At 35.9% G+C, this 19,740-nt stretch overlaps 1 protein-coding gene across 1 annotated transcript in view; it reads right to left on the bottom strand.

Annotated features, from left to right (window-relative positions):
- Positions 1-18,995, bottom strand: part of Grxcr1 (glutaredoxin, cysteine rich 1) — an 89,386-nt gene extending 70,391 nt beyond the window's left edge. The window contains exon 1 of the mRNA XM_013008995.1: positions 18,574-18,995. Coding sequence (XP_012864449.1) covers positions 18,574-18,969 — 396 coding nt within the window. The 5' untranslated portion in view covers positions 18,970-18,995. The remainder of the gene's footprint in view (positions 1-18,573) is intronic.
- Positions 18,996-19,740: the final 745 nt, after the last annotated feature.

Genomic DNA, 19,740 nt, shown 5'->3' with positions numbered 1-19,740 from the left:
GATACTTTTAGCCATTTCATGTTTGTGTTTCTATTCTAAGAGTATTCTCTTTTGAAGACGCTCTTTTTGTCTGATTCTTAAAATCACCTTAATGATATTCTCTACAGTAGTTTGTTTTACATCACACTTCTACTTTCAACAGAACCGGGAAAGAAAACTGGAAAAGACTTTCAGGTAGTGTTGGCAGCTTTCTGAACATTACATCTATTTCATATCTCATAAGCTCTTTCTATCAAGTTCTTTCTTTACAAGTATAATTCTGCCTCCAGAAATCCTTCAAAATACACAAAAACAGTCCCTGAAAAGACCATATTGTAACTGAGTAATCAAGACAAAAAAAATTGACCTTGAAAGATACTGGACTTAGAGGAAAGAAAAGATGGTGTGTGTGTGTGTGTGTGTGTGTGTGTGTGTATGTGTGTGTGTGTGTGTGTGTGTGTTGTGATTTTCACATGCTTATATATGAAAATTCTACAATTAAAAGATGAGCCCTGAAAGCTGGAGTTGATAAAGACAATCTATACATCACTGTCTCAAATAATCATTATTGAGTTTCCTTACGGATATCCTTAGTAAAGAAAACATAGTATATATATCTGTAGCAATCTCATCAGAGATGTCTGAATATTTCTATTAAGTGAAAAATATGTACATGCTTTTATTAATAGATTTGAGTTAACAAGCACTCAAGGAATTGTATCTTTAGCTTTCAGACATCTGTGACTTCCTTTAGACTTCTTGAGATTAAACATCCCTCACCTACTACATCAGCTGAGTATTAATTGTCTCTGCAGTCTTCTTGCCATGAGAAGAAGCCTTATGCTTCAGAGAGATCATAGCTATTGTCCTCAAAGTAGAGATCGTCTTCAGCCATATTCTGTAGATATACGAGATTGGGTAACATAATGGAAAGAAATTTATTTAGGCTTATGGTTTTGGAGGCTGGTAATCCAAAAATTGGGCCGCTGGACCTAGAAAGTATTTCATGGTGCTTTATAACATGGAAGAAGATGGAGAAGGAGAGAGAGTGTGTAAATTTGAGAAGGAAGTAGCAAAATTCCTGTGATGGCTGACATCTTCCCTGAGAAAGTGATTAACTCATTCATAATGGTTCCACCATGACAAAAATACATCCTAGTAGGAACCACCACTAGCATTGCCCTATTCTGAAAATATAGTATTCCTTCACTTGAGCCCAAAACATATATCCTTCTCATAACACAAAATACACTCATTCCATCCCAATATCCCAGAGACTTCAGTCATTTGAGCATCACTTCAAAAGTTCAAAGTCTCATCTGAGACTCAAGGAAAATTCCAACTGTGAACCCAGAAAATCAAATCAGTCATCTGCCTTCAAAATGCAATGATGTGACAAGTACAGAACAGACATGTCTATTCCAGAGAAGGGTGGAAGGCAAAAATAAAGACATAGCATGACCCAAGTTGCTTCCAAAATCCAAGAGAGCAAAAATTAAGTCTTACAGCTGGAGTAGAATTCTTTTGCTCTGTGTGATACTTGTTGGATATCCTGGGACATCCCTTCTCCTATGGCTAGGGAAACTGAATGGAATAAAAACATGTTCAAAGGACAAATTCAGGAACTTAAACAGAACCAGGAAATACTAGTTATAAAGTCAGAGCAACCAGCTCTCTTCTCATCACTCTCCCTTCCCCTTCTATTGCCATAATAGACACTTTGAAGGGCACCTCTGACAAATGGATGATTTTCAGTTACACCTACTGTTGCTGTGATAAACTGAGACTACTTGTTTGTACCTTTTGAATAATGTCAAGGCCCATCGTAGCTGTGTTTTGGGGAACAAACCCACCCAAAGCCACCCATTGGCTTCAGTACTTAAATTTGGCAAAAAGGATTTGGCCCTTCTAGGTGACAATGACCAGGTGTCTAAATGGAAGTTCCAAATGACATTCCCCTGATAATTTCCCAGACAATCATTTGGCCACTTCTTTACTTCCATTGTAATAAGCAGAGACATTTCTTCCCTTTCCTATTACTCCCTACTTTATTCTGTTATGCTAAAAATCAATCCTTGCTACAGTTCTACTTGTGAGACTCCTCTCCAGAACCCCCTGGAATGCATTCCATCATGGATCTTAAGTCTCTGTGATTTCATGGGAACTGGGAAGGTGAAGTATTTGCTTCCTCCTTCCATTCGTTCTTATAACTCAGTCCATCTTTCAGCTCTCTGAGGCTGGAGTTTCACACTGGTGCCTGTCGCTTTCCCAACATTGAACATGGCATTGGACATGGCTGGTAGACTTAGAGTTCTGCGGTCTTAGTGACAGGCACCTACTCTTGGGGTTCCACTAGTCATTGGTCTGGTAGGCTCTGTGGTGTGACTTGCCCCTGTGAAAGTGTTCACCTGGATCTACAGGTTCTTGCAACATTCTCTGAAATCTAGATGAAACCACAACTCCATAAGTCTTGCATTCTGCATGCATGCCTGAAGTAGTAGTATCATATAACCACTGCCAAAGCTTGGATGCAAAAAAAAGCCTTAAGGTAATTTGTAAAGTGAACCTATGGAGGATACTCCAAAAGCACTTTACCCTCCAAGAACATCGGGGTGTTCTGGGAGACACAGCCTGGAAAAGCCCTGCAGCTTGGCATTGTCCCATTGACTTAATGATTGCACCTACCCTTCTATTCATATTAATCTCTACACTCACTTATGCTCTCAGTTATACCCTTTTTTGCTCTCTTAAGTGCTTTTTTATTGCTACATTTTATTTTCTGCTACCTTTTTAATTATTAATTGTATCTTAAGCTGAGTGTGGTGGTGCACGCCTGTAAACCTAGCTACACCAGAGGCTGAGATCAGGAGGATTGAGATTCTAGGCCAGCCTGGGCAAAAAGTTCATGAGACTCCTCAACCAATAAAAAGATAGGCCTGATGGTACATAACTATTGTCCCAGTTATATGGGAATCGTAAATAGGAGGATTATAGTCCAAGCTGTTCTGAGCAACAAATTATACCTACTCTATTCAAAAATTAACAAAAGCAAAAAAGGATGGAGGCATGGCCCAAGAGATGGAGAGTCTGTCTAGCAAGTATAAGTCCCAGAGTTCAAAGTCCAGTACCACCATAAATGAATAAATGAGAATTCTTAAAATAATTACTCGACATTGCTATCTTATTGTGGATAGTTAAAAGGAGCCACACAGCGCTCTCACTCTCTCTCCTCTCTCCTCCCTCTCTCTCTCCTCTCTCTCTCTTTCTCTCTCTCTCTCTCTCTCTTTCTCTCTCTCTCTCTCACTTTGGTGCTACAGATAATTCTCTAGCAGATGTCCTGTTTCAACACTTCAGTTCTGTTTTCCATAAAATCTCAGACATGGTCACAGTTCAGTCAAGCCTTTTGAAACTTTATAACAAGACTGGCTTTTATACCTGTCCTCAAAACGATATTAACCACTTCCATCTGAGATCTTATTGGAATGGCCTGAATTGTCCATTTCTTTCCTTTTTTTTTAGCATTGAAGATCAAACTCTGTGTCTTACACAAGCTACACAAGCATTTTCTCACCATACCACACCTCCAGCCAAGCTTTCCATATTTCTAGCAATTTTCTGATCATGATCACATAAGTAATCTCTAAATCATTACAGACTCCCCATAGTCTTTTTCACTTTTCAGAGTTCTCACCAGAATATTCCTTAGTATTAGGAGGAGAAGGGTGTGAGACTATGTACATTATACAAGTGTATGGAAATGTCATGACAATGAAACCTCTTTGTAAAATTAATATATGCAATAAAGAAAAAGCAAACAAACCCTATTTATAGCTTTCTAATTTTTTTCCAACATTCGCTTCAAAACTGTTTTATTATCCAGTTCCAAAGTCACTTCATATTTCAGATATTTGTACAGCAACAACCAGTTGCTGTAGCAATGTTGTATCTTGCTGTATTGTTTATTGCTAAAGAGAATACAGAGGACTAAATAATTTATAGGAGAGAAGTTTATTGAGGCTCCTGGTTCTGGAGGCTAGGAAGACCAGGGTGAGGTGGCTGTATCTGTTGAAGACTTCCTGCTGCTTCAGAGCAAAAAGAGTTGGAAGAGGGGAGAAGAAAGGTGCTTAGAAGTATAAATCAGGCTGCTCTCCTGGGATAGGTGACCATTCCCATGAAAATAGCATTAATCTATTCATGAAGACTCCCCTCTTCTATTCTAACACCTCTTCCAACACTATCACAAGGAAGAATGAGGTTTCCAATACCTTACAGGGTATCATATCACTGTGTATGAAAGAATATCGTGGATACATGCATCCTTAGGAATAAATGACTTTTTTCTAAACAAAGATGTTTGAATGATAAGACTAATAGACAAAAGTTATTCTTAGAGACCTTAACAAATGGGCTTTTGCCGAGTCCTCTGAATCCAGGACCATTCTGAGTCAAACCACTTCTGCACTATTTATCTGTCTTCTTTCCACATCTTTCTCCTTTTTTCCCTTGAAGTCAGTAGTTTAACTTTGTTGTTTGCAACGTCATTACCAAGAAACAGTTGCCTGTTCTTCCAGGATGTTTCATTTCCTTTTAATGCATTTCCCTTTTACTCACCTGGCATTGTTGTCCCATACTGTTTATTTGCCATGATCAACCTTGACTTGGTAAGGTACAAGGATGCCATTATATTAACACAAAAAATCCCAGAAGATTTTAATAATTGAGACTAACCACAAATACAGAAAGAAAATTAACAATTGTATGTACTGAAAATAAAAGTATTTAATGTGACTGAAAGCTTTAACTTCAACAATCTTACCATCTAAAAAATTCAGGACTTTGTCCAGTGCGTGCAAAGTCTGTAGGATGGTAAGAAGACTTAAAACCTTTCCCTGTAAAATCCCTTTTCCTGAGAAATCTCACCAAAGGCTAGGGAAGATCTTGACAGAGATATTGCAGCAAAGAATTAGGCAAATGATTAATGGTTACGCACAAGTTGCTTCAGCCACATTGCTGAAGTCATACATGTTTTTATCTGTGTCACTTTGGGCAGAGAACTCAATACTGGGGAACATACAGCCAGTTGATTCTGCTGCCTAGCAAACACTCACACTGAGTAAAATCAAACATGGTACATATATCCCTCACTCCTGAAACTGAAGGTAGCTGGCATTGGGCTGACCTATGAGCTACATAGGATTTGGCTTCAAATCTGGGTCAGTAAGACCCAGTTTTGTGTCTCTGGGAATGAGGAAGTACACTCTGCCTCAGAAGCCATTAAATAAGGTGTATTAGTTTATAAAAGAAATGCAAATAGGAATAAAATAGAAAGGTATGGAGCCAATGACTCAATCTACCACAGAACCCTAATCTTCTACTGGACAAAATAAGCTTACTATGAGAAAGTATAGGTAGAATCAAAAGCATGAAAAAAAAATATCCCAAACCAACAAATGTGCTATTTGACGTGGCAAAATGGACTTTGTAGGCTTGAAGAATCTTGAGAAAGGTAGCTATGTTATTCATTTAGCTTTTCGTTGTGGAGACATATAGTACCAGGATTAAACAACTTATAGGAAGAAAGGTTTATTTTTGGCACAGTTTCAGAGGTTTCAGACTCCATTGCTTGTGGACCCATGGTGAGATATAAAATCATGGTAGGGAGTCTGTTGTAGAGCAAAGTATCCAATCTCATAGTGTCTAGGAAATAAACACAGGTAGGAACAGGGACCAGACTGCCTTTCAAAGGTTTAGGAATTAATCTACTTTCTTTTCCCATCTAGAACCTTGATCTCAAAGTTCCTAGCTTTCCTCTCAACAGCATCAGAGAGCCTCGAGGGACATACCAGATTCAAACGCCAACATTCTTTTCATTTCCCAAAGGCTCATGACAATATCACAACACAATATGCATTCATCATCAAGAGTTTCTATAGCCTTCATTGTTCTAACATTGCACAAAGTGCCAACACCAAAACCAGACTCAAATCAAACTTTTTGCCTTGAGACCTTGTGAAAGAAAATTAATTTTTAAAAAGATGGGTGTGTGGGCTGAAGTAGGATTTTTTTTTTGTCAGTCATGGGGCCTGAACTCTGGGCCTGGGCACTGTCCCTCAGCTCTTCAGCTCAAGGCTAGCGCTCTACCACTTGAGCCACAGCACCACTTCCAGCTTTTTCTGTTTATATGGTGTTGAGGAATCGAACCCAGGGCCTCATGCATTCAAGGCAAGCTTCCACCCCTGAGCCACCTTGCCAGCCCCTGAAGTGAGAATATCTCTAACTTAAAGTTACCCTGTAGAGAGTTTGAGGCCAGCCTGGCTACACAGAAAGATGCTTTCACACACACACACACACACACACATACACAATCAGAAAACAGATTACATTCATCCAACATATAATGAATTAGAGAGTGTTTTTAAAAAATGGTTAAAAAAATCAAGACCAAAATACAGCAGGGCCAATTAATTCCTCTATCTCCAATATTTAGAGCATACAGTAGGGGAAAATGAGCTCCAAAAGACTTCAGCATCCCTATTAAGGCCTTTCTGCCTATGTCTCAGAGGGCCACTCCCTTCAGCTGAATTTGTTCACTGCCTACAATCCTAGCATCCCTAGTATCTCTAACTTCCTGAGAAGCTTCTGCTTCACTCTCACAGCTTTTTGCATAGCTCTTGCAGCTGCCAGCTGCAGAGATTCAGATGCTTCCACCCACTGCCTAGCCTCCTAGGCCTTCCTTTGAAATATGCTAGAAGCTTCTTTGATCCCACTGACCATCCTAGAGACCTGAAAAATCATCATTACATGGATTATGCCAAGGTCAGCTGCCAATTTGATTTAGCAGCCTCTGTGAGTCTGCCTAATTGAGAGTGGTGAAATGAATCTGTAGAGACAAATTTCTAGTTGGTCTTCATGAATATAACATCCCAGAGTTGTCTTCCCAAAACTGGCTTTCAAACAAGTTGGTAGTTTTATACCTTGAGCTTTGAGTCAACCCCTGAGATGCCCTCAGAACACATTTTCCTCAGGCAAACTACATGGCTTCTTTTTAATGGCACTCATCCCTTCAGCAACTATATTTCCCTTGGCCACAACTATACACGTTTCTTTTATAGTCAAATGGCAAGTTTTTCAAATCTTTCCACTCTGATATGTTTCTAATCCTCACCATAAATCTGGCTAAAGGGATTCTTGGTTAGGAATGTTCATTGTACTACTCAAAGGTCTTGAGTTTTCCTAAGCCATATACATTCACACTTAAATTCAACTGCATACAAAATCTCAAGGCATGGACAAAAGAGAGATAATTCTTTTTTGAATTTCACATGAATTTGCTTCTTGTTCACTTCGAAAGAGCATTTTTATTCTGATCTAAAACTTCATGAGCACAGTACTTACTGTACATATTCCTATCAGCATTCTGATCTTCTGAGCTTACATCAAAATTATCCTTTAAGCTCTACTGACAACATTTTAGAGCTTTTCTACCCTGCATCTCCAAACCTTTCCAAGTACACTCCTAAAAACTAAGTCCAAAGGCTTCTGAGCCACATTATCAGGGAGACTCACAACAAAGAACCCTTCTCAAGAGCCAGTTTTTCTGGGTTAACTCTATCAGTGTGGCAAAATAACTGAGAAAAATAACTTAAACAAGGAAAGGTATATTTGGGCTTGTGGTGTCAGAGGCTTCAACTCATGGCTACTTGACTTCATTGTTCTAGACCTGCGGTGAAACAAACCATCATAACAGGAATCCTGTGGCAGAACAAAGCAGGTCATTTCATGGTGGCCAAGAAGGAGACAAAAAAAAATAATAAAGGGGGAACATGGAAAGGGAATGAAATGCACCCATCAAAGGAGTGTCCCCAGGGACATGCTTCTTCCAAATAAGCCCATGCATTAGTTTTTACCACCTCCCAATAACATTACCTTACAGAGACCAAATCCTCAACTAATGAGCCTCATAGGGTAATATTCAGATACAAACTATAACATAAAATTATCCTAGATTAGCTTAGCACCGGTGGCTCATGCCTGTAATCCTAGTGACTCAGGAGGCTGAGATGTGAGGATAGTGGATTCGAAGCCAGCCTGAGCAAGAAACTCTGTGAGACTCTTATCGCCAACTAACCACCAGAAAACCAGAAGTCAAACCTTGAGTACATTTGTACCCATAAATAAAATTATCTTAATTACACATTTCTGCATAATATTTTATTGAGTTCATAATTTTGTAAATCCCTTCCAAGTAATAATGATTAGATAATTTAAATGTTTATGTAGTTGTCAGCTTTAGACTTAATTATTTGTCCTTTTATATAAAAATTATGAGTTTTCAGATAAATTATCAGAAATTCTGCCAATAGGAGACAGCCAACAAAATAATATTTGTCTTCTCCTATGGTTATATGACTTTTTTTAATGTTTGGAAATAAAGATTCTTTTTTCTGCTTTATCAAATGAAGTTTTATCATATATAAAGAACAAAGTAAACAAAGTTAACTTACACTTAACACAAAACCTATTCCCTATTCTTTCCAGAAACAAAAGTCTAAAGTTTTTGTTTTTCTTTACTTCTATTGGTTAATAAAGCACCGCAAACATTTCCTAAATTGAACTTTTAGTTTAGGCTGGTCTTGAAACATAGGACAGGCTTGACTCACAGCTGATGCTCTGCTACTTGAGTTAGGCTTCCAGCAGGAATAGTTCTTTATAATTCTTTCATATATCTCAGCCACCAAGAAGAGCTAACAGAACCCACATACCCAAAAGCTGTTACAGTCAGGTGTTGACGGCTCACACCTGTAATCCTAGCTACTCTGGAGGCTGAGATCAGAGGATTACTGTTCAAAGCCAGTCTGGGCAGGAAAGTCCATGAGACGTTTATCTCCAGCTCACCACCAGAAAGCCAGAAGTGGTGCTGTGGCTCAAAGTGGTAGAGCACTAGCTTTGAGCAGGAAAAAAAGAAAAGTTCAAGGACAGAGCCGAGGCCCTGAGTTTAAGCCCCATGACCAACAATAACAAAAAATTATCCTAGATTGAGTGAGTCCAATAGACTCACAAAGGTTGACATGAGATAAAGAAGGAGAGAGTTAGACAAGATGCAATAATAGAAATAATGGTCAAAATGATATAGGTCCATAAGCCAATGAATGTAGACAACTGAAAATGCAGTAAACTCTCTAAGGCTCCAGAGGGAATGACACCCTGCCAAACCCCTTGATCTTAGTCCAACACTCAGGCTTCAGCTTTCCATAATTATAAAATAATCTTTCTGTTCATTTTAAGCCACAGCAATAAAAAACTAAACTACTGGGAAAGTAGTAATCATTGTTGGTCCCTTTGAAAACAGACACTACAGACTTTACTACTTACAAATCATCATGACTGAACTAGGTGCCAAAAGCCCTATTTGTTGAGTGGAAAATCATGAATCTGAGATCAGTGGAAATATGTGTGTTTACCTAAGGCCATTTGGAATAAATTCAGCTGAATCTTAGGATATAGTAGATAATAACTTCTGCATGATGTTTCACAATCACTATATGCTGAGCGGTCAAAGGAAGATACTTATGAGTTGTATACATACGAGGTATACATATCTGGATTCATGTCACAGGTAATATGCAGGTGAGGGCAGCTGGGTCTAAGCACAGCCTGATTCCAGGTCTCTCCATGCTAATCCATGAAGCCTCTCTACCAAATAGCTTTCTCTACCCACCAACTTTCTCTGAGATCATCACAGTATAGCTCTTCCTTTCTTCCTAAGATGAGCTTCATTTAATCCCTACTAATTTGATGTTCTCTCTATATATTCTCTTTCCAACGACCTGCAAAGCCATAACTTTCCAGGGCCCTCTCTTTTATCTTATTTCTGACAAATCAACACATTAGCTTTCACCATTCTGTCCGTTTTGTGGAGTAATCAAGCTTCTACAAAGTTTTTAAATGGAAAAAAATGTCAATTAAAAACACTAATTATATAAAAGATACAGAAAGTATCAACTCAATATTTTAATGATAAATTTGTTATTGAGGGATCAGTAAAATAAGAAATATACCTATTATTTGCTTTACTAAGTTCATGGGAGGGTAATTTTTAAAAAACACGTATCTGTTTGTTCCCTTCTTGATTAAATGTTTTAAGGCATAATTTTCCAGCAATTAGGTGATATAATGAATTGTTTGAGAAATAAAATTGAGCAAATTGGTGTCAAATCTTGAGTACATTTGTAGACATAAATAAAATTATCTTAATTACACATTTCTGCATAATATTTTATTGAGTCCATAATTTTGTCAATTCCTTCCAAGTAATAATGATTAGATAATTTAAATGTTTATGTAGTTCTGCTTTAGACTTATTTATTTGTACTTCTTTTATACAAAAATTCTGATTTTCAGATAAATTATCAGAAATTCTGCCAACATGAGAAAACCAACAAACTAATGTTTGTCTTCTCCTATGGTTACATGCTGGTTTCCTTTTTTAAAGTTTGGAAATATATGTCCCATCTTCAAGCTCACAGATTCTTTCTTCTGCTTTATCAAGTCTTTTATTGACGCCTGCTGTTGAATATTTCAGTTCAGTTATTGTATTCTTCATGTCTAGGATTTTTATTTGGAAGTGGTTAACTTTTATTTCTCTTTCAAACCTCTCATTTTGTTCATGAATTGTTTCCCAAATTTTATTTAATTTTTTGTCTGTATTTTCTTGTAATTCCCTGAACTTCTTTACAAGGATGATTCTGAATTCTTTGTCAGTCATTTCATAGATCTCCTTTTCTTCTTGGTCCATTCCTGTGGATTTATTGTTTCCTTTTGGTGATTTCATAGTTCCATGACTTTTCAAAATCCTTGTGTCCTTGTGCTGAGGCATGCTTATCTGATGAGATGATGATCTCTGCCAACATTTGCAGGTGTTCATTGGTGGTGAGGGATTTTTATTAGTTAACCTAGGTTGGGATTCCGAATGGGCTGGCTGGTTGCAACACCAGACATTTGAAATTATCCAGTCAGAGGAGACAAAGGGAAAAGAGAATGAAAAGGAATAAAGAAAGGTTATGAGATGTATGGCAAAGCAACTAAGAAACAAATCTACAAGTAATTATCACTCAAGAAGGAGTAGAGAAAAAAAAGGGTAGAACAATCATTTAAATAAATAATAACAGATAACGTTTCTCTGAACCTAGAGGAAGATATGAATATCCAGATATAGGAAAGTCAAAGGATAAAAATCACACTGAAATCAATAAGACTTTCAGAAGCTGTATTGTAATCAAACTGTCACTGATCAAAGACCAAGAGAGAAGATACTAGAAACAGCAAAAGAAAAGAAGCAAATCATATATAAAGAAGTTTTAATACAACTAGCCAGCAGTAGACCTCCCAAAAGAAACTTATAGGCCAGAAGGGAGTGGGATTACACATTCAAAGTACTAAAAGAAAGAAGAAAAAAAACACTGGCCATACAAGAATGCTGAACCCAGAACAACTGTCATTCAAACATAAAAGGGAAATTGGCCTTTTTCAGAGAAACATTTTTGTCAATAGGCCTGTCTTACAAGGGATGCTAAAAGTTTTTCAAACTGAAAGAGACAGAAGTTGATGGATAAAATGAGCACATCTGGAAGTATAAAACTCATTTGGAAAGTGAGTATTCAGTCAAACTCAGAATCCTCTGATATTGTCATGGTGGTATGAAATTATGGATAACTATAGCATCAAGAGTAAAAGGCAAAGTTATTGAAGACAATAATAATGATGATAATTTGTTAAGGTCTATATACTATAACAGTTATGAATTATGACATCAAAAATTCAAAATGTGGTGGGAATAAGTGGAGTTATGATCAAAATTAAGTTGCTATTGGATTAAAATATCTTATAATTGTAAAAAATTTTGTAAGTCTCATAGCATTCACAAAGCAAAACTGTATCAGATAAACTGTAAATAAAAAAGTAATGAATAAAAACATATTACACAAAGAAAGACAATAAGAAAGAATCTATTAAAAAACTTGAAAACATTGAACAAAATGGCTGTAATAGGTTCTTATCAATAGCTAGCTTGAATATGATTAGATTTAACTTCTCATTTAAAGACATAAAATGGCTAAATAGATTTTTTTAAAAAACCAAACCATTTACAAGAATATCACTTTACTTATAAGGACATACATAAACTAAAAGTGAGTTTTTAGGCAAACTCAGATGGAAAAAGATATTCTATGCAACTGGAGACCAAAATATGACAGGAGTAACTATACATATATCAGATAACATAGACTTTAAGACAAAAACTGTAAACAGAAACAAAGAAGGGAATATAAGGGTCAATTCAGCAAGCAGGTAACAATTATAAATACATATGCACCCAACATCAGACAGCTTACTAACTATAAGGCAATTACTAATAGATCTGAAGGAAAAGATAAACCACACTATTATTGCAGTAGGGGGTTTCAACATCAGATAATGGAGAGACAATCCAGATAGAAATTTAACACAGAAACATCAGACTTAAACTATACTCTAGACCAAATAAGCCTGATAGAAATATGCTTAACATTCCATCCATCAGCTACAGAATATACATTTTCAATTACATGCACATGGAACATTGACTGAGCAAAGAGATTTCTACCCTCCTATTTATAACAGCCAAGAAATTGAATCAATTTGTCTTCACTATAGGATACATGGATAAAGGAATTGTCAATTCTGCATTAAAAAGAAATTTTCATTTGCAGCAACATGGATGATATTGCCAAACATTATGAAATTAATTGAAATTAAATGAAATTGGACCAAGTACAGAAAGACATAGCACATGATCTCAAACGTGTTATATTCACCGATACTAAGAAATTTGATCTTATGAAAGGAAAAGATAGAAGAGTGGTTAGCAGACATGTGGGCGATTAGCAAGGAGTAGAGGAGAAGGAAATCTTGGGCAAAATGGTCCAAAATTACAGTGAGATAGAAGGAGTATTTTTTAAATGACAAGAACAAATAGAGGCAGAAAGTAGAAGCCTGACTGTCCAGAGCTAGAGGAGTCTGTGAAGAGAGGAGAGATGGAGAAAGAGAGGGAAAAGAAGAATGACTGAATTATTTTGGAAGCTCTTTTTTGGATGATGAAAATAGTCTTGCCTCATTATTACAACAGTTGTATGACTACAAACCTACTGAAACCACTGGAATGTTTACGTTAGGTGGGTGGATTGAATAATGTATGAATTATATTAAAAGTATGTTTTTAAAAGATAAAGCATGGGATATTAGATACTAAATTCCTCCATTATGTGGTAGGTTGCCCAAAAGAGTTTACAGTATTAAGTGGTTGTAAAACATAATGAGGAGTTAGAGAGGTTGCTCAGCATGTAAGGAATTCAGAGACAGTATAAGACTAAGTTTGGGCAATTAAAAGCAAGGTTCCACATATTTAAATGTCATGATGATATAAAGATTTGAATGAATAGAAGAGCATCTTCTAATTTGGATGAATAGAAGAGCATTCTCTATGTAAAGAGTTCTCAAGTAAGAGAATTTTCAACTAGAAGAAAAAAGTTTCAATAAGAATCACAGACTTATTCCTGACTTCTGGAAATTTGCAAGATAAAAATCATTAACTACAGACTACCTTTCAGTTCTTGAAGCTTGAGACAAAACTCGATTAGGAAGAAAGTAAAAAAGGATCCAGGAAAATGATAATCTAACAAGAGAACTGTTAAAGTAGAAAAATACAAACATTAATAGAAATTAAGAATGGGTGAGCAAAGTGTGTGAAGCCATAAGAAAACAGGGAAAGAATTCTCTGGAGATGGAAAATGAAGTTCCTATCTGAATTCTTTGATAAACTGCTTTATCCAACTATCCACAATAAGCTCCTTCAGTAATCCATAAGATCATGTCTGTTTCATGGTAGATATGTGATAAATGGCTACTAAATGGAAGATTGAATATTTGAGATTGGTACATTTGAGATGACCCACCAGAAAGGTAATGAATGGAGCAAACAACAACACTTCACCATGTGAATCCTAGCCCTATCCAATACAGGACACCTCCAAATCCAAAAGAGATGGGAAAGAGGAAAAGAGCTGCTACCTAACAGAATCTCACTAAATTTATTAACTCAAAGAGAGCATTTATTAACGTTTTAATGCTGAGACCAAGGCTAGTAAAGGAAAAATCTATAGATAGAGTGGCCACAGGATACTTAACTCTACTCATCTAGAATCCCTTAATTGTATATCAACAATACAACAGTAATATCAATTTATCTTTAATTTTTTTTCTTTCCTTATATGCTGGATAATAATTCAACTGATTGCTCAATAGAGTTTACTATATCACTTGGAATTATACCAAATCCCAGAGTTTCTATTAATTACTAATTGATATGAAATTGAATGGAAGCAATTACATCTGTAGACCTTCTCTAAGATCAACTGTTAAACAAGTGATGTTTTAAAATCTGCAAACCAGATGTTGAAATTTCAAAAGATCATACTAGAACATAATACTGTGTATGTGAGTATAACATTTAAAAGAATAAATTAGAGTTTTTCATTGGGAATTATACTTTTAAAATCTAAAACAACAAAGGCAGAATTCTTACATTTACTAACATTGGACAAGACTCAATTTCTCTGCCACTTAGTTACCAAAAAATACAGGCACTTTGAATAAATGAAGTATAATAATGTTTATACCAAGTGTGAATTGTTCTGCATTGCATTGCAAATTTTGCCTTGTCTTGAAATGATAGAATGTTCATAAATACAACCATAGTAACCAGAGACATGCATGCACACACACCAACAGAATTATATGCTTAATTTCAGTTCTTAAGAAGTAGCTGTCTATATCGTATATCTTGTAATTTTCCTTCTTTAGGTCAACTTTTCTTTAATATAGCAATTTTAAATTTGCAGAAGAGGAAGTTAAAAAGTTTGAATATTATAGTAGAATATTCTAACACAGTATACACAGATAGTTTGAGAATAAGGTCAAGAGAAGATAAATATGTGAAGTTGAATCTCACAACAATAAATTTTTAAACATTAAATGACATTACTTATCAACATTAGTGACCTACCCTAAGAGATTTTAGAAATACATTGTGGCTAAAAGCAAGGTGTATCTCAAATTCAATCATGCAAATACCGTGATTTTATACTTAGCTTTACATGAGGTAACAGCAACTAGTTTTAAAGAGAAAAATAAATTAAACTTTTTTAGTCTAAAAATGTTCAGTAGACTGGAGGAAAATCACTTGTCTAGATAGAAATATCCTTAGGGTAAAGTTTCAACTGCTAAAATAGAACTGCACCGGAGTGTTCTGGTAAGATTTCTGGACCTGTTCCTAAGTCAACTAATTGATGTTAGTGTATGCATAGGAAATACAGCTGTCTAGGTAACCTTGGCCCATCTGTGACTCAGAAAAGATTCTCATGGTGATTTAGCCTAATCAGAAGAAAAATACATGAATGTATATCTTCCTTTTCTTCCTTATTAAATATTAAAAATTTAAGGAAAATAACCAAAAATTATTTTATCCTATGGCAATGGGTGAGTTTCTCTTTTATACTGTAGATCAAATGGCTTTCAATGTTTATGGTACATAAGAACAGAACAAAAATTTTCTAAGGAACACATATCCCAGCAACTAGATTCTAGACTTTCAGATGTCTAAATCAGTCTCTCTTTTGCATTTTATTCTTAGTTTCTCTGGAAGTTAGAAAATTCAACCTCCCAGATTGGAACAACTATAATCTAGACCAAGTGGAGGCCCTTGAGTGGTTTATTAACAAACTACCCATTTCCAAGATCACCTGGACATCCAAGTTGTCCTATGCATCCCTGTTCATCACCACCCTTAACCTCAATTCATATTCTCCATCCTCAATCACCCAGGTTTCTATAGGGTAAATTAATTACCACGTAAAACAAAAACTGGTACAAACATTCCATTTATTATTTTATTCCAATTATTTTACATAAATGGAATATTACTAAATAGTACTGAAAACAGTAATTCTTGAAATAAAATAATATCTAGTTTGAAGGCATATGCCCCTATTTCATGAAACAGGAATAACAGACTGGGAGAGTATTAGAGAGGAGGAAAAGTGATTTATACAATCTTTGAAAGATTTTATTTACTTTTAGCAAAACACTCATTCAGGTTGAGTGAGGCTCTTACAACTTAAAACAGAAAGAAAAGGCTGGTGTCCGAGCAATCACAGCCTCTTGTTCAAAAACACTATCCACAAACTAGAAAAATAACATTAGTCATACACTGATATCTTAACCAGGTATCCTAGATACCAATTTCTTACTCTCTGTGAAAAACTGACAAGTTATAGTAACATGGAGTCAACTTTACTGTTTACTTTGTGAGGGTATAGAAAATAAAAGACCAAGGGACAGAATTCATATGTGATCATGGATATGGGAGTGACTGAATGGTAACTTCAGCTTTGGACTCCTAAGACTCCTCGGTTACTGCATGGGGAAACCTGTGGGAACCTACACAGTCACCATAAGACAAATGCATAAGAGGCAAGTTACCCTACTACATGTCAACCTCTCAGCAACTGACTGGTATTCAAATCAGGTCTCAATACAATGTTGCAGAGATTTAGTTCACATGTTGTGCGCAAACTTGCACGAGTGTTCTTCACATAAACAAGAATGTAAATGGAACCCTTTGTATAGAGCCACTGGCATCCTTGACTCCAGTGTCAGAACTCCTTGAATATATAGTTTGTCATGGAAAGATTAGAGAACCATTGTTTGATGAGGTTGTTGATGACAGAATTAAAGATGATGGTGAAAAAGTTGTAACTGTCTAGAGCTTGCTGATTACTTTGCCCACATGATCAAAAAGAAGAAATAGATGGGCAAAAAAAAACCCAAAAGACCAAATATCTAAGCCTTTAAGTGACTATTCCCAGTAACTATTATTTCCTTTTTAAGCTGAGTTAAATGGAATGGGGATAAATTGTTAGAAAAAGACAATCTCATGGAACTTATTCTCATAAAAAGTGACCAAATTATGCATAGTAAGTAAAAATTGTAATCTAATGTAGAATTACAATTTGACTTTGGAATTTCCTTTAGTCCCTACTTGTGAATTTATAGTACTGTAATGGTAAAAATATAGGGATAATATTTTTTTCTCTTGACATTAAGGATTTAAAATATTTACTCATAAATAATTGAGTTTTTACTTTGGGAAGTTTGAATTAACAAATGTAAATCACATTCTAAAACTTGCCTAGAAGTTTTAGAAACAACTCTCTAAATCATAAAGCCAACTCAAATAATAGCAAGCTAAGTTAGCCATGACAAATACTAACATTCAAAACTTAATACTAACATGGTAAAATTTAATTGTTACAAAGAACCTTGGTGTACACTTTGACAATAGTACTTTCCATATTGGGTAAAACTCATTCCATTAAGGTTATATTTTAGCTAATAGATCCACCTTTATAAATTCATGCAAGATTATTCTCAACCAAGTAAAACATGGTCATTGGCTTCTGATTTTTTTTGGTCTAGTTTCCCATCCTAATCTAAAAAAATCTTTCATGAGTAAATTATACATATGGAAATAATCATTTGTCCTAACTGCTTTTTCTTTAATTAAAACTTTTATTTCTTTAAATACTTGTGATTTGATCTTTTCAAATACCTCCTATAGAGTTAAATATATCAGAGTTCCTTTTGTTATAATTCTTTCTCCCTACCACTCCTGCATAACAATGTGGATGTTAATAATAATTAATCACAAGAGGTCATTTTAGTAAAATATTGAGAAGAATATAAAATGGAATTATAATGAAAACTTTACTTGCTACCTTAATAATGGTGGTTATAAATTCCATTCCTGAAATAATAGTGTCTGTTGTTAACATCACAACAAAACATTTTACCAATGCTTCTGGTCAATTTCAAGCACTTTCCTTAACATTAGATCATTACTAAATATTGCAGGATCTGAGTAATATATCTTTTTATTAATGTTCAGCATCTAAGGCCTAATTGTTAACTATGATATTGCTATCAAGGGGTGCAAAGAGACTTCAGATAAAGCCTGCTTAAACCAGATAAAACCTCAGGACTGGAAGGAAGACATAATCTTCTTTACTCCATAATTTTCCCATTGAGTTCAATCCTTTCACTGCAGGCACTCAGCCTATTCTGGCTTATATACTTCTTTTAGTGTTAATAAATGCTAACCTACTGGTTTAAGAATAATAAACTGGGAAGAAACTAATTTCTGAGGTTTACTAGAATACATTGAACTACATCTATCTCCTTTCTTGGCTAAGAAGTAGAAATACCATTTTAGTCAGCATATGCCACAAGAAAAGACCACTTCCATGTTGAAAATACAGCTTTGAGAAGTCAGTCTAGTTTTCCAAGAATAATGACCCGGTATTTAAATGGTGGCTTTTGAGACAATGTCGAGAGGGTCCTGTGGAGTATGGAGGGGTTATGAGGCAGGTTCACTTTAAACTGAGAGATGTTCAAGATGTCAGTCAGGAACAAAGTTCAGTAGCAGAATGTGTCACGACTTACCTGTAACACTTTGGTCAAATTGTTAAATAGGGCTTGGCCAGCACTCACTTTGTATTTGACGCCTCTGACTGTGCCATTTTTGCTTAAAATGTTGACTCTTCTTGTACCAAAAGCCTTCTCACTAGCAGCCCTGGCTAGCACCAACAAGTTATCCTGATCATTCTCGTACTCGTCACCTTCTGATCCTATGTGGCCATTTTGCTGTCCATCAGAATCACTTAGTCCATCAATCCCACAGATACTGGCACATTCAGAATCTAGAGAGCCAGATGGTTGGCCATCTTCGTAAACCTCCTTTAGAACTCTCCCACTGTGAGATGATGCGATCCGAAACCGGACTTTGCGTGGCCTGTCACTTTCTGGCTTCATTTCCCTTTTCAACATGGTCACCTCCATTCAGACTTCACATCATTTTGGATCTGTGGCTCAAGCACTAATTCCTGTGCCACACAACAGCATCTGAGCAGACTCCAGTGACAGCAGCACGCCTATGAAACACATCAAAAGGAAAGAAGATTCCCAAGAATTTACAAGGCATCGCTGCTATTAATAATGAATGTGTGTGTGTGTGCTATGGTTACCTTTAAACTAAAACCTGCAACATGATCCTGGTCTTTAAATATTAAATGGCCCTGGCAGACTCTTTAACAGCACAAGTGCAAGAAAGTGACATGCTATGAAATAGAAAATAAGTAGAAATCAAGGAAATGAGAGGCCTGGAATGTTGAAGACAATGGTCAGCATTGAAAAAGGCTCTTAGCAGCACTGAAATGTCTAAAATTTAGTGTCCAGAAGGAGAAGTCAAAGATGAAATATAGAATCAAATATGGAGCCTAGCAGGCGCATTGTCTTTCTCACACTGCTAATTTATTTCATTCTCTCCCGGTAATCTTTCAAAAGGGCAGTAAATTTACTGCATGTATGCATGCAGCCATCATCTTAATTCTCCTTGAAGAATCAGCTGATCTCCATCCACATTTTTGTAAGTTAAAATTTCCAACCTATAACTTCATGTCCATAGAGTTTTGCTAAAGAAAAGGTTAAAAAAAACAATATGAAAAGAAACAACTTTTGTTTACGATCCTCTTACTTCTGCTAGTAAAAAAAAAAGTTCTTCTCTTAACAGAGGGAGGATTTTTGGACAGGAAACATGAAACAGAGAAGGAA

This window comes from Dipodomys ordii, unplaced genomic scaffold (assembly GCF_000151885.1).
Source record: "Dipodomys ordii isolate 6190 unplaced genomic scaffold, Dord_2.0 Scaffold8, whole genome shotgun sequence".
Taxonomy (NCBI): domain Eukaryota; kingdom Metazoa; phylum Chordata; class Mammalia; order Rodentia; family Heteromyidae; genus Dipodomys; species Dipodomys ordii.
This window is presented reverse-complemented; position numbering and strand designations above follow the sequence as displayed.